Source organism: Corythoichthys intestinalis, chromosome 9 (assembly GCF_030265065.1).
Source record: "Corythoichthys intestinalis isolate RoL2023-P3 chromosome 9, ASM3026506v1, whole genome shotgun sequence".
Lineage (NCBI taxonomy): Eukaryota > Metazoa > Chordata > Actinopteri > Syngnathiformes > Syngnathidae > Corythoichthys > Corythoichthys intestinalis.
This window is the reverse complement of record NC_080403.1, coordinates 22,979,327-22,992,822: the sequence shown is the minus strand read 5'-3', so window position 1 is coordinate 22,992,822 and position 13,496 is coordinate 22,979,327. Positions and strand designations below refer to the sequence as shown.

At 38.3% G+C, this 13,496-nt stretch overlaps 1 protein-coding gene across 12 annotated transcripts in view; it reads right to left on the bottom strand.

Moving 5' to 3' along the window:
* LOC130922445 (R3H domain-containing protein 2) overlaps positions 1-13,496 on the bottom strand; it is a 93,567-nt gene that overhangs the window by 23,988 nt on the left and 56,083 nt on the right. For 6 of the 12 annotated variants that reach the window (XM_057847252.1, XM_057847260.1, XM_057847256.1 and 3 more), the window contains 12 exons: positions 12,248-12,409; positions 11,947-12,168; positions 11,651-11,692; positions 9,087-9,173; positions 8,850-8,973; positions 7,786-7,864; positions 7,328-7,387; positions 7,005-7,145; positions 6,809-6,917; positions 6,604-6,699; positions 4,122-4,171; positions 2,565-2,618 (listed from right to left, as the gene is read on the bottom strand). In XM_057847252.1, the coding sequence (XP_057703235.1) occupies positions 2,565-2,618; positions 4,122-4,171; positions 6,604-6,699; positions 6,809-6,917; positions 7,005-7,145; positions 7,328-7,387; positions 7,786-7,864; positions 8,850-8,973; positions 9,087-9,173; positions 11,651-11,692; positions 11,947-12,105 (1,001 nt within the window). In that variant the 5' untranslated portion in view covers positions 12,106-12,168; positions 12,248-12,409. The remainder of the gene's footprint in view (positions 1-2,564; positions 2,619-4,121; positions 4,172-6,603; positions 6,700-6,808; positions 6,918-7,004; positions 7,146-7,327; positions 7,388-7,785; positions 7,865-8,849; positions 8,974-9,086; positions 9,174-11,650; positions 11,693-11,946; positions 12,169-12,247; positions 12,410-13,496) is intronic. The other 6 variants (XM_057847255.1, XM_057847261.1, XM_057847257.1 and 3 more) reach the window with 3 other exon arrangements.

Below are 13,496 nucleotides of genomic sequence, written 5' to 3'. Positions count from 1 at the left end.
TATTTGCATCACAGGAAAAAAAAAAAAAAAAAAAAACCTCAGTTTGATCTTGCCGGTTACACTCCACAAAAAATGGCACATGCATTTAAACAGTGTTGAACTTCAGACAAGAAATAGAACACATACACAGTACATAAGCCCACAGACGACAAAATATATAAAACACTTAAACTCACATACACATCATCTACATAATAATTGTCTGCTACCACTCATTCAGCACTACTACTTTTTCTAACACTATGTTGCCGTATACACACGCTGGTTGATCTGTTGCTGTTTGGTGTTGTGATGCTGTCACCCTGGATAAGGGCAGCTGTCGAGAAAACCAATGATCACACTGTAAGGGGAAGCACCACTCTGGGAAAGCCCTCCATCACAACCGTGGGGATGTGACATTACCGATAGAGATAAGGATGAGGTGCAATAAAAGACCTAAAAAGCCTTGTTTGAATCCTTAGAAGAGTGACGTATAGTATATCCGATTAGTGTGCTGTGTAGTGGCAACTCAAAATACAACTCCTCCAATATATTTAATGGATGATCTTTTTTTTAGTCCTCTTTCATTCCCTCTTTTTACACAACCTATTTTGAAGCCAGGGTGCCATTTTCTTTGAAGGCTGATCCAGACGTGTTTACGAATGGAGATGAAATGAAGGATGAGGTAATCATTTATTCTCCAGACTCTCCATAGGACACTATTCGCTGCGACACGTAAATACCTAGAGCCATTCAATCTATTTGAAGTCTCATCTAAATACATGCTCAACAGATGAATAAGAAATATTGTCCATACACTGGATTACTCACTGATTTTTGCCAGGCCTAAGACTTGAATTCTCTGGCAACAAAGGTAAATAACACATCTTCAGATGAGAAATGAAGAAGGTGTCTTGGGTTGGCATTATGAGGTCAATTCAGATTTGGATAATTCATATTTACTTTCAGCTGAGCGATTTGGTAGTTAATCTGCGCTTCGGGTTTGAATCTTGGCTGCCAGATTTCTCCAGGTCAACTGCTTCGGCCTACATTCCAAACAAAAGCAAGGTAAATTGTCCATAACTGTAAATGTGTTTTTGTCTACAGGCGCCATCTTTGGCCCAATGTCCAATGGGATAGGCTTCAGCTCAGGATGGATGGATGGATGAATGAATGAATAGATGGATGGACGGATGATTTGAAACCCATAGTGTTGTGGGAAAAAAACAACAGCTTCCTCTATTCTGCAGAGAGGGTGCATGGGAATCTACGATTCACATTTTTTTTCCTGCAGGGACACGTATGAGCCAGCACTGGTCAAAACATTCTAATTCATACATTGTTTGTGGATTAAGACTAACAGCAACGTTCATCATCCTTCGTTACACTTTGGGAGCCAACAAAGAGCAATTCACCCAAGATCAAAACCTGACGTAAATGCGTGCAACATGGAATGTCATGTGACCAAGCCTGGAACACAGGTTATTGGACCCCATGTGCGTCCTGTGATAAATAGCATAATTACAGCTTGATGACATGATGGATTGGACCCAAACTTATTTTTTTCTTTTAACCTTTCCTGTTCAGCTGCTTGACACAGAGGATGGGAATCCGAGTGTCCTATTGGTCTGAACAGTTTTAACATATCACATGGATCCCAACTTACTATATTTTGCTAAACCATCAGGATGTCATCAGACGGTGATATTGCCCAACAGATTGATAAATTATTCTTTTTAACACTTCTCCCTGGGATGCAATTTTAATTCGCAATAGCATATTTTGACTAGTGCTGGCAAATACAATGTGTTTTGGGGGGAAATATATACATTTTGTATTCTAAACATATTGTATTTTAGGTTTCCTACAAATGGCTGACAAAAATATCCTAAAACAAGGACTGCAACATTAGTAACTACTAGCAAAGTAATTTTTTTCCATGATAACAATGAGAAGTGCCCACATTGGGGACAAAAAGCGACTCACATCATTGACGAATGTCAAAAGAAACGTGATATATAATAGCAACCGGAAACCTCTTAAATGTGTAAGTAGCCTTAATTATGGTTGAGTGAACGTTGACGTTATTACAGTTACCCCGTGTTTGGTTCCTTAGGGGGTCAAAAGGGAACACTCAGATTGTTAAAGGCAAGGCATTTATTAAAACAATGTTACACTGCAGTTATGAATCACTATTTCAGCCCTGCAATCTCCCCGTGTCAGCTCCAGTACTCTTTATGGTTGTTGGCAACATGTGACATGCTAACAAAAACTACAAGAGTAGGTTGACCACAAAACAAACATGTCACTGTGGAGGCAATGTAAGTACTTTATACAATGGTGTGGGTGAATGGTAGGTCCAGAGGTAAAGTACATCAGTCAGTCCTCAGTGAAACCACAAAGCAGCCATGCATGGGCCACAGGGGAGCCCCACGGTGCAGTAGAGTGGAATAGCCATCCATCAGCAAACTATGCCAAGCAGAGATACCAAAAATAAAAACCACAAGTCACCACTATCATCACTAGTCCACTTTCAAGTATGGGCATGGCAACACACAAGTACAAGTGCAACAGCACCCCAATACCTAAAGATCTGCCTCCTCTTTTGAGAGCTAGAGCAGTAGCCCTCGGTGGAAAGTCTGTTGGAGTTAATATTAGGAGAAAACGCTGGCATTACAAGACTGTAGTTGACAACAGAGGGAAAAGGGGTGTGGGGCGGGGAGAGGTCATCACTGTGAAACACTTTCGATCCTGAAAAGGATGAGGGAGGGAGGAGAAAAATGCACACAAGGCAACATTCATAACTGTAAAAACCTCAGGCTTCCCCTTTCTCCGTATGTTATACAGTAAAGCATTCTTTTATATTCTAAGGCCAGGGTGCTTTGGAATAGTCTTGATGATTCAACTTCTATAAATCAGTGCCACATTTTCTACAATTATTTTTCAAATACTGCAAATTTCTAATGTACAGTACTTTGGAGATAAAGTTTAGAATAACTTAAGATAGATTCACGCTGTAGGCACAATTCCAATTGATGTCCGTTAGCTTACTTTAGTTACAATTCATAGTAGGTATCTTTTTTTTTTTTTTTTTTTTTTACATTTTTATGTGTTTGGGATGATGTGGGTGTTGACCGAATTAATCAATTGACTAATCGTTAACTAATGATTAGCCAATTAATCGACAACTACCGTATTTTCCACACTATAAGGCGCACATAAAAGCCTTCAATTTTCCCAAAGCAGTGCACCTTATAATCCGATAGGCCTTATATATGGATCAATATTGGTTAATCATGACATTACATCACCTTTAGCGCTGCACCATCTAGTGGATGTATAACACAACCCTAGCCACTACTTCTACTATACATTTGAAATAGGCCATTCATTGAAGGCGTGCCTTCAATGCGTGACTCAGATGCACCTTATAGAGTAGAAAATACAGAATTTGGATTGGCAATTCATTGGTTGGAGATTGTTGACGTAAAGGTTGGCCAAATCTTTTTTTGTCTGTTTCTGAGTGTCTTAGGAGCAGATAGTCTCTCATACTTTTCATTTATTTACAATTTTAATTTAAAAAACAAGGGGAGGGGGTAGTATTTTATCTTTTTTAATTCTCTTTTTACCTATTATTTGCTTATGAAAAATGGGAAAAGTCAATATTCCTGTCTCAATTTCAATTTTTGAAATACATTTAATTATATATATATATTTTTTAAAGGACGGTGGTGGGGGGGGGGGGGGGCAGTATGGTAAATATTCTCAGAAACTCATAGCCCTTACTTGAGGATTACAAGCATTTCACTGGAATTATTTTTTTAATGTGCGAGATGAAGTTGACGCAAATGATTTACTGTTGCTAGCCATACAAAATCATGTAGCAGGCCGGATCTGGCACCTGTGATGCACAAAATACCCATATTGACACATCCAAATTGTGTCACTTGAGGATAAAGAAAATGGATTATATAGCTAGCACCATGTGGTGTTTAAATTCAGCTTTTAATAAATTGTCACAGAACTCATACGTGGTTACACTTGAGATTTAGTGCTTAAGTGCTGCCATTGAAACCTTCCTTTTATTTGAATGACAAACACACACCAAAAAAAAAGGGATTGAGTGGCAATGATCATCTTACCTGTTGTCGTTGATGTATCCATTCTGAGAGGACTGTAAAAAAAAGGACACCTGCACATTATGAAAGGCTTCATTCACCCTGAGGCATTGTCATATTTTACAATGTTTTTCAATGTGAACAGCTTCAACACTCTTTACAGTCATAATACAAGAAAACACTTTGACATGAATGAGTCATGCTTTGCTACACCGGTCGTTTCGACCAGTTGCCATTAATAAAATTTGGGGCTCTACTATGATTTTTATGGATAATCCAGGGTTTGGCATTTTCATTTAGGAGAGTAAAGTGTTTCCATTATATTCCGCTAAATCCTAGCCGCCGATCCTTGAACTTATTTTTTTATTATCATTGTTGACGCAACACATAACGGGTGACATTTTTAAACCGAGCACATGTTTGGTAGAGACGTTACCGCCGGCTATAGTGAAGGGTCGTAGATATCTTCTGTTAGAGTGTAGTGTTCTGATCCATATGCCGTAGACCAGGGGTCCCCAAACTTTTTCCTGTGAGGGCCACATAACTTTTCCCTTCTCTGATGAGGGGCCGGGGTCAGTTTGTAACAGAAAAAGTGTGACGATTACAGGAGTGCCTAAATGTACAAATTTATTGTTTTTCAGAAAGCCACAGTCAAATAACCCATTCTGGATTCTTCACGGAACCGAAGTAAATAATATAATATAATATAATATAATATTAATTAAATAGATAATAACCAAATAACCCTCTCTGGGTTCTTCACAGAAAAAAGCCAAGAGAATAAATAACACTATTGAAGAAAAAAAAAAAAAAAAAATGCTGTCTGGTATTGTTCAGGGGGCCGGACCAAATGTGGAGGCGGGCCGTAACCGGCCCACGGGCCGGGTAGTTTGGGGACCCCTGCGTAGACGCTTTTTGGCCCCTCATAGTCTGGGAGAATATCAGCTAACTGCGGTGGAAAGATGTACAGGATTAAATGCTGTGAAACGCATGAGGATATGGACTCGGCATATTGATGATCAGCTAATTTCACATAGTTTATCAGTAATTTACGGTAACTTAATTTTGCCTGGTGGCAACTAGTGTCGCTATTATGAGTAAACGAAATGATACTGAGAGCATTATGTTAACATTAATATCATCACACAATTTAGGTAGCTGCTGACTACATTTTCCCAATGAGCTGAGATGACACTAGTCAGGTTCATTAGCCTTTATTGACTCGTGGCATTTTTTTCCCTTTTTTGCATTAATATATGTTGAATGCTAATATTTCTACTCAACAAATAAAAGATAAAGTATTCTAAATATATCAAATTTATTAGATATGCACCGACAATCTGGTGGCCAAAAAGTGACAAATATGATTTTGGTCCAAAACGCTTTTTTCACAGAAATAACATCCGAAACGGGACGTTGTGTTAGCACACGCAAACAGCTCAGTAGTGTGCATTTCTCTTGCTACTAGAGGTAATATGTCTGGTGAATGAAGGTGTGTTGAGTCGACACAGCTATCATCACTTTGTACAGCCCCCTTTGTACAGCTAACTAAAGAGATAAGCCCCCCCCATGCATCTCTAAGTATGGCACTCACTCATCTTTCAAGCAAATACAGGTAGGTTGAGAAACCACAGCGTGAAATCAATTAAAACTTAAGTATTGGAGTTTGTCAGCACACGTTTCACTCAGGTGTGTAGACCGTAGTGATTTCACTTGACCTGTGTTATAAAGAGCATTACTTGGACGTGGGAATAACGCAGGCTTACCAGTGAGAGACTGCTCAGTGCTACAGTTCTCGCTGAGCAGAAGAACAGACGTCAGTGTGATAAAGCAAGAAAGCTACTTTTCAATGTGGGGGAGGGGGCAAGCTTGCAACTTTTTCTCAAGAAGTAGAACATGTACATGTACATTATTAAATGTATAATGTGTCAAATTCAACGATTAGTTTTGTATTTAAACTTATGTTGTGCATTAATGAAATGTTATGTACTAAATAAATATAAAATGAATAGTTTTCTTAGTATTCTTACGAATAAGAATTCATATTTTTAAAATGATTTGAATATGAAGTTGCTTAATTGTGTACGTTTATATATATATATATATATATATATATATATATATATATATATATATACATATATATATATATATACACAAACATATATGGGGGGGTGGGGGGGGTTGGGCTCCATTTTCTAATATTCGTTTTTGAGTTTATGCCAAGAATTTTAATTTCGGTGCATCCCTTATGTTATTTAAGTTAAAATAACCTTTATATTTATCATATTTATGTACAACACGAATTCAAAATAATTCTAAATTTATTTATTTAAATTTGATTCTGCAGCACTACTGAAAAAGTCCAAGAAGAAACACTGGGGTATATTAGAGTTGAGTCCGCTTTTACTAATGTCAGACAATGTTTCAAATCATACTAAATAAAGCAAATGGTATTTTACTTGAAAACATGTACAGGTGAGCAAGACCAAAATCAAAAACTTACTTCTCGGGCAAAGATCCGGTCTCGTACCCGCTGATATTCTTCCTCTCGCTCCTCGATGGATTTGCTACGCCGGCCGTCTTGCAGTGGCACACGGATCTTAATTTGGCAAGAGGGAGAGCATTCATTGAGAATACATAATTAAATAAGATAAATTTAAAAGCAGTCCACTAGAAAGTCTATTTAGAGATAGGGAGATGCTTCCTACCTGATTATCATCCTTGTCCATGCTGGCGTCATCTCTCTTGAGTATAAATTTCTTCTGAAAGTCCATGTTGCGCTCGTCCTTGATGTGTTCTGAGAACCTTTGCTCAGGGCTGCAGGACCATAAAACAAGTTCAGTTATTTAGTGTAACAGGAAAAAAGCCACATGGTCTTGACCGAGGTCCTGAACGAATGCTCACATGCGTGTGTTGCCCGTCTTGTTGATGATGACCGCCTTGCCTGTCTGATCCACGTTGTGATCCATTCCAAAATAGGCGGCGACGCGGTGCAGTAGCATGCGGTGATATGATGTCATCTGAGGAAATTTTTTGTATTGGTTGCTACAAGGAAGACAACACACAGAGTTTATACAATCTGTTATCGCATCACCAAAGGGAAAAATGTCTCAGAAATCAGACTATCAGGGCGCTGATATACAACATTTCCTGAGATTTTGAGTCTTAAAACCTTGAAAACTATACTAGTACATGGACATGAAAGCCACTTGACAAAAGTAACTTACTTGTCATCATTAATGAAGTCCAGGATATCTTGTTCTAGTTTAAGCAGCATCATTCGATCCCTGGCAGTACAAGAGGGAGAACAAGATCAGTGGCTGGACTTGTTTACAGGCTTATTTTTAATTTAAAACTCATCTATTGCTCTTAGCTAACAAATGTTATTGATTTATACTTTAAAGAGTTGTTTATAAGGGAACTGAATTCAATCCCTGAGGGGCAACAAAAACATTCCCGTCTTCCCTCAAGTCTGTAGTCTGGTATTTTGTTCAGTCTAAGTAGTTATAAATCAAAGCAAAACAAGTATTCCCATCACAAACAACTGGTGTGCTAGAAACCGATGAAGAAGACACTATTTTTCTTTGTGTATCCAAACAACTGACAGTCATTTAAACTTATGTAGCCTATGATAAAGTAGAATGAATTGTATAGTAGTATGTCTGACTAAGGAAAATTCTCCCACCTGGGATTGTTTTTCAGTGTGTTGACCAGAAACTCGTGAACGTCGATCCCCGTGGAGTCAGTGTATTCCTGACTAGAGTCTGACAAGAGAGACACATCAAAAAATTTTCAATGTGGATATGGCAGAAGGACCAGAAATTAAAGTCCAAAGTCAAGAACGCTGCAAGGAATAATAGCGGAAGTGTGTTCTGATATGGTATTAACAATTCCTGGCTGTTCAAGGGAGAGTGAAAATCAGGAAGAGTAAAGCATACTGTTCTGTGCCCTCTCACGCACGCGCGCACACGCACACACACAAAGCGTCTTTAGGGGATCGTTTTCCACTATTTTCCACTACACTACACAGTCAGGACAGCCATTTGATCTCTGCCGCGCGCAGTCTAATGATGCCTGAGGGCCACAGCCTAAAGTGTAAGGGAGGAAGATAATAAGAAAGAAAAAGCAAGGGAACTCATTTTTTACTAGACAGAAATTATCGTCATCATGTCACTTCTGTAGGTATTAAAAGACAGGCATCTAATCACAGAGATGTTGTCTGTATGTGAATATCGTTCATTTGTAATGTACATGAAAATTACTGAAGGAATAAAGCTTAAATTTTGATGTATGTTCCATGTGGTGCCATGTCAGCAGTGGAGATACTTTCAAGGTGAATGCAGATAACAACAAGTCAACGTGGAACCAAGCAGCCCGAATCAAACAGAACAGAAGCTTCAGGTCACTTCCTAATTGGTTAAATCTATTCCATCTTCTACTATTATTCAACCTTCCTGTAATTATGACTTGAAAGGTGGAAAAGCGCTATACAAGTATAACACCATTTACCATTACCATTTACCTGTGGCACTCTGCTGCCTGTCTCAGGTCATTTTTGATACATCGACAAATGGAATGTGGAGGAGTTTGGATATTGTAGTGTAGTACATCAAAGATGATAACAGCAGTTTTTACCATGTTGCACGAGAACGTTTTTTACATCTTAATAAATAGGTTAAAATCTGTCGGATAAACATGATCTAAAAACGGCAACAAAAATGACCACTTCAGGCTCCCCCATGACTTTACCACGTGACAACATCTTCCGTGGAGTCTTGTCCTTCTTCTCCTTCTCTTCATTTTCATATTCATCTTTGGAGGATTTCTCCTCTTCCTTGTCTGACGGACAACTGATGTGAAGCTGGATAATATCCTTGTGGTAGAGAAAGCAAACCATTGCATCAATTCTATGAAGCTGCATGCCAAAAAGTACACCAAAACTGATTGTTGGCACTCGGTATTTGAAAATTAATACGGTGACAGTACCGATTCTTGAGGGCCATCATTTAGGAAGAGACCAGAAGACTCCTCACAAACTGCAAGACTCCTCACCAGTTTCACTTTAGCATTAGACTGAAACAGACAGTTTTCCAGTTACATAATGCATATTTGCCTAGTAAGCATGTCAATAAGGGAAAGAAATTAGACCCAAGTTGACTGTTATGCTAAATAAGAATTACACAGTGGCAAAAAAAGGCAGAGTTCTGCTAGGAAAGAGGACTGTCTTAAGTGTCACATGGCAAACACACTGAGGCTAAATGCAGCAGAGCTCATTAGAACACTGCTTTCCTGAGCCAGATTATGGCTACGCAAACAAAATGAGCGTGGTCCAATTGTTAAGACGGTAAAAGCTATACTACAGCCATCCACTAAGGCAGTGTTTGAGTTTAACAATCCCGTTTTACAAGAAGTATGGCAGATAAATAAGTGATTTTAAAAACAATAACTTATTTAAAAAATAACGTAAAGGTCTTGAGAGTGACATGTTCAGAAGTGTTGGGTCTCCCGAGCCCTGGCCCTCTTGCATGCATCTGGACACTAGGCCAAACTACCCAGTCAGCTGGGATCATGTTAACGGTTCATCCCGGTTCTTTTCTGCCGCATGGTGTATATTGTTCGATAAGAGTTGAAACTGCAAGGTCCTGTTTTGGGTTTTTAGCTAAAAGATTAGCAAAAGTACAAAAAAGCAAATTACAAGTGGGTGATTTTCATCAAGGCAACCTAAACTGTCTCTGAAGATTTTAGTAACAGTTATGAAAACCTGAAATAGTTCAATTTTAGTTGAAAGATGGAAATGTCCCATTATGTGCCCCTGTCCCCGGATTTGTTACCAAAATACTATTTTGTATGTTTTTTCACTGATTTTAGTGCATTCATTTCTGTAATGCGACCATGAAAAACTTTGTTTTCACCTCAGCAGCATAAATATTACATTTCATAAACATAGACATACATTTGCTTAAAACTACATAATTCCACAGATTATGATAAAATATATTGGTATCTTATTTTGTAGAAAAAATATTTGAAGGCCAGTAATGTTCACCAAACAGGTGGCTTTGACCTAATATCGATCAGTGTGATGTGAACGCGCTGTGTAGATACACTGTGGATAATATATAGTGTGAGTAACAAAAATACAGCGTTTATGCTAAGTATTCATGTACAGTAAATGTGGATAGATTATCACATGAGGATTAATCCTTCAGAAGCAACAATTGCAAGTTGTTCTTCACAAGTAAGTAACCGGAAAGAGTGTCCAATAGCGTACCTAAACAGGGTTTCTACAGGTATCAGCAAATCTCATTTAATGATTTTTAATGCCACTTTAAACGGGGCTACGCCTGTCTGAGCGTCGCCTCGCCTTCGATCGGGCCTCCGGGAATCGCCCCCGCTCGGGCGATTCACGGGCCGGCCGCGGCTGGCAGCGCAGCGTGTAATTTAATGCCCATGCCCAACTGCAGATAGTTTCACACACACAAATTTTAAGTAGAGTTGTCCGATAATGACTTTTTAACAGATAACCCGCTATCCCGATATTGTGCAACTCCAGAAATTCTGTACCAACAGCAAATCGATACCAATATATGCAGTGGTGCACTTAACATATTAGGGCTAATTGTACTTTGATGCCACACTAGATACTTTAATAGTGACAAATGTAACAACTTCAATGTTTTCCAATAAGCATTCTGTGAAAAATAAGAACAACTTCAACTGAAGTTATGAAAAAGGTGCCTATATTGCACCACTATATTTAATGTTGAAATCAAAATAGTGCAAACATCAGTTTTTTGGATCAAGTGCAAGTGCAAAATGCCAAGAAGGCCACATCACATATGTTTTGCTCAAAAAGTGCCTCTGGCTCTCAAAATAACAACTAAGGCACACAGCTTCACTACAGTGAATAAGTTTATAATTCATTATTTTTCAATCATTTACTGTCCATTTAATTTTTGCACCATGAATGCAAATGTTCTGCTCACATAAACAATCCCAGGCATCTAAGTTTGGAGACATCTAATGGTCAATAAGCATAACTGCTGTACTAAGTTGTGACTAGCCCTTGCACAAAGGAAGAAGGCTTCTACATTCCCCTTTTGAAGGAGTTTATCGTCCGACATTATCGGGTAGCCTATAGTTTCAGCTCTCTTATCCAACAATGATCTTATCTTAAGAATCAGAATGGGTTTTATTGTCATTATACAAATGTACAACGAGATTGGAGGAGCTTTTCCTTCACAGTGCAAAATACGTTCTCATATCCCATATCCCCTAATGACCTTATCTTATGTTCTTTTATCCCGGCTACCCGATAATATCAGACGTCTCCATAACAATTAAAATATATATATATATATATATATATTTTTTTTTTTTTTTTTTTTTTAACCGTCAAGTTTACATAATTTTTAATGCCTCGAACATTTAATTTAATGCTTTTTAATGATTTTTAGGGCCTAAATTATGACAAAATCCATTTAATGACTGTTAATGCTTTATAATGACCAGCAAAAACCCGGGAAAAATTTATGTAACAACAAATTTACCTTGGCCCTTTTCCTGCCATGACTGTGGTTAGGAGCCCGTTTCTGCAAGACAAAGGTTTGGTGACTGTATTGCATGAAACGAAAAGTATTACTGGTCTTAAAAGATAGTAATATTGTCATCAAAGAAGGTTTTGAATTATTGTAACAGAGAACTTGAATAGCATTTATAAAAATAAATAAATAAATAAATAAAAGCAATTACTGTAATGGTTTGTTACGTCAACATACTAGTATATCAAGAAAAAAACAAGCTTATTGGAAAGAGTTCCGTGTAGATTTGGTCTATTCCACCCAACCTGTACATCTTGTGGTGAGCTATCCTCAGGTTCTGGACCCTCTCCTGACCCTTCCTTGGGGCCCTGTGGCTGAGGGGAGGTCTTTCCTCGACCACAGGGCTCAATTAGTGGCCCACTCTCTCCCTCCGTCTGGATGTCGGGTGTCAGGCTGACTGACATCTTCTTCTGGGAGAGGGAGAGGGTGGGAGATGGGAAGGGGTTGGGTGCAAGACCCAGGAGCTTCTGGAAAGAGAAAAAATTAAATTCAAAAAGTCAAAATAACCGAGTTTGTATATGGGGAATGTTCTATTATTTACTGTACCTTTGGCTTGTATCAGATCGTTTTTCCACGTTTTACAGACTGTGCAAATGGGAAACACTTGAGAGGAAAGTGCAGTGAAGAAGAAGCCACTAAGGTTGTGTACTGGGCTGGACTGCAATAGGAGGCGAAGTGCCGGCCATAGTAAGCCTTAGCCTTCAGGGTCTTGCGAGAGAGAAAATGATTTGGTTAATTTATGAAGCGTAATTGTCTTGTAAAGTTTTTTTTTCCAACCAACACTTTTATTCGAAAAAGATAGTGATGTAAAACGAGGCACGCGATGAACGCAAAACTCAGTACGTTAGGAGCGCATGGACAGAAGAGTTTGCTCCATGTACGAGTACTTGTGTATAGTCTATCTACAAACTGCAAACAAACTCATTTTCTGTATGATAACTTTTAGAGCTGCACGATAATTATCGGTCGGTCCTATAATACGAATTATGACGTCATCCCAATAACTCGAATAACATTATTAATAAACCCGATAATATATAATCATTTTGGGATGTGTCGGTGGATTGGGATTTGTGCGCTTGTTTCCAGTCCTGTTTTGCCAGTATGCAAATTTTGTTACTGTTCTAGAGGCCGTATTTCTCCATCACGGAGTGATAAACCTTACTATGGAAATTAGCAAATGTTTGCATTTTACAGCTTGAGAGGCCTTTTGGTTATTGATAGGCTTGCTGTCCTATAATTACCAGGTTAACAAAATTGTTTCATGGACCAAGACGACAAAAGTCTCCTCTTCTGTTGCACCAAATGTTTTATCTGCTGACAGAGCACAATACCTGTTGGGTTTATGTTTGTATAATTTCAATGCTCATTTTCAGGGGAACACATTGTCAATGATATTGACTGATTGATTGTGATTGACTCAAATTATATTTATTTGAAAAAAAAATATTGGCACTTTGCTTGAACCCAAAAATTTTCTTGTCTTTGTTTCGTTCATTATAATAATATTCATGTCATCATGAAAATTCTGGTTCGGTCAAAGGCAAATCTATGCTGAATCCACCACTAGTATTTTTTTACCTACAGGTAAAAAAAACTCAGGTGGATATACGTTTTTAAATTATATATATATTTTTTTTTTCAGTTATCGTATGTGTATTGGCTTGAGGAGCAGGAAGTTATTGATATCGGTTTCAAAAAATGAATGTCGTGCACCCCTAATAACATTTATTATTCAGTCGGGGTGACAACATGGGTCACGTGACAAATGTAGATCAGCGAAATGTGACATAGA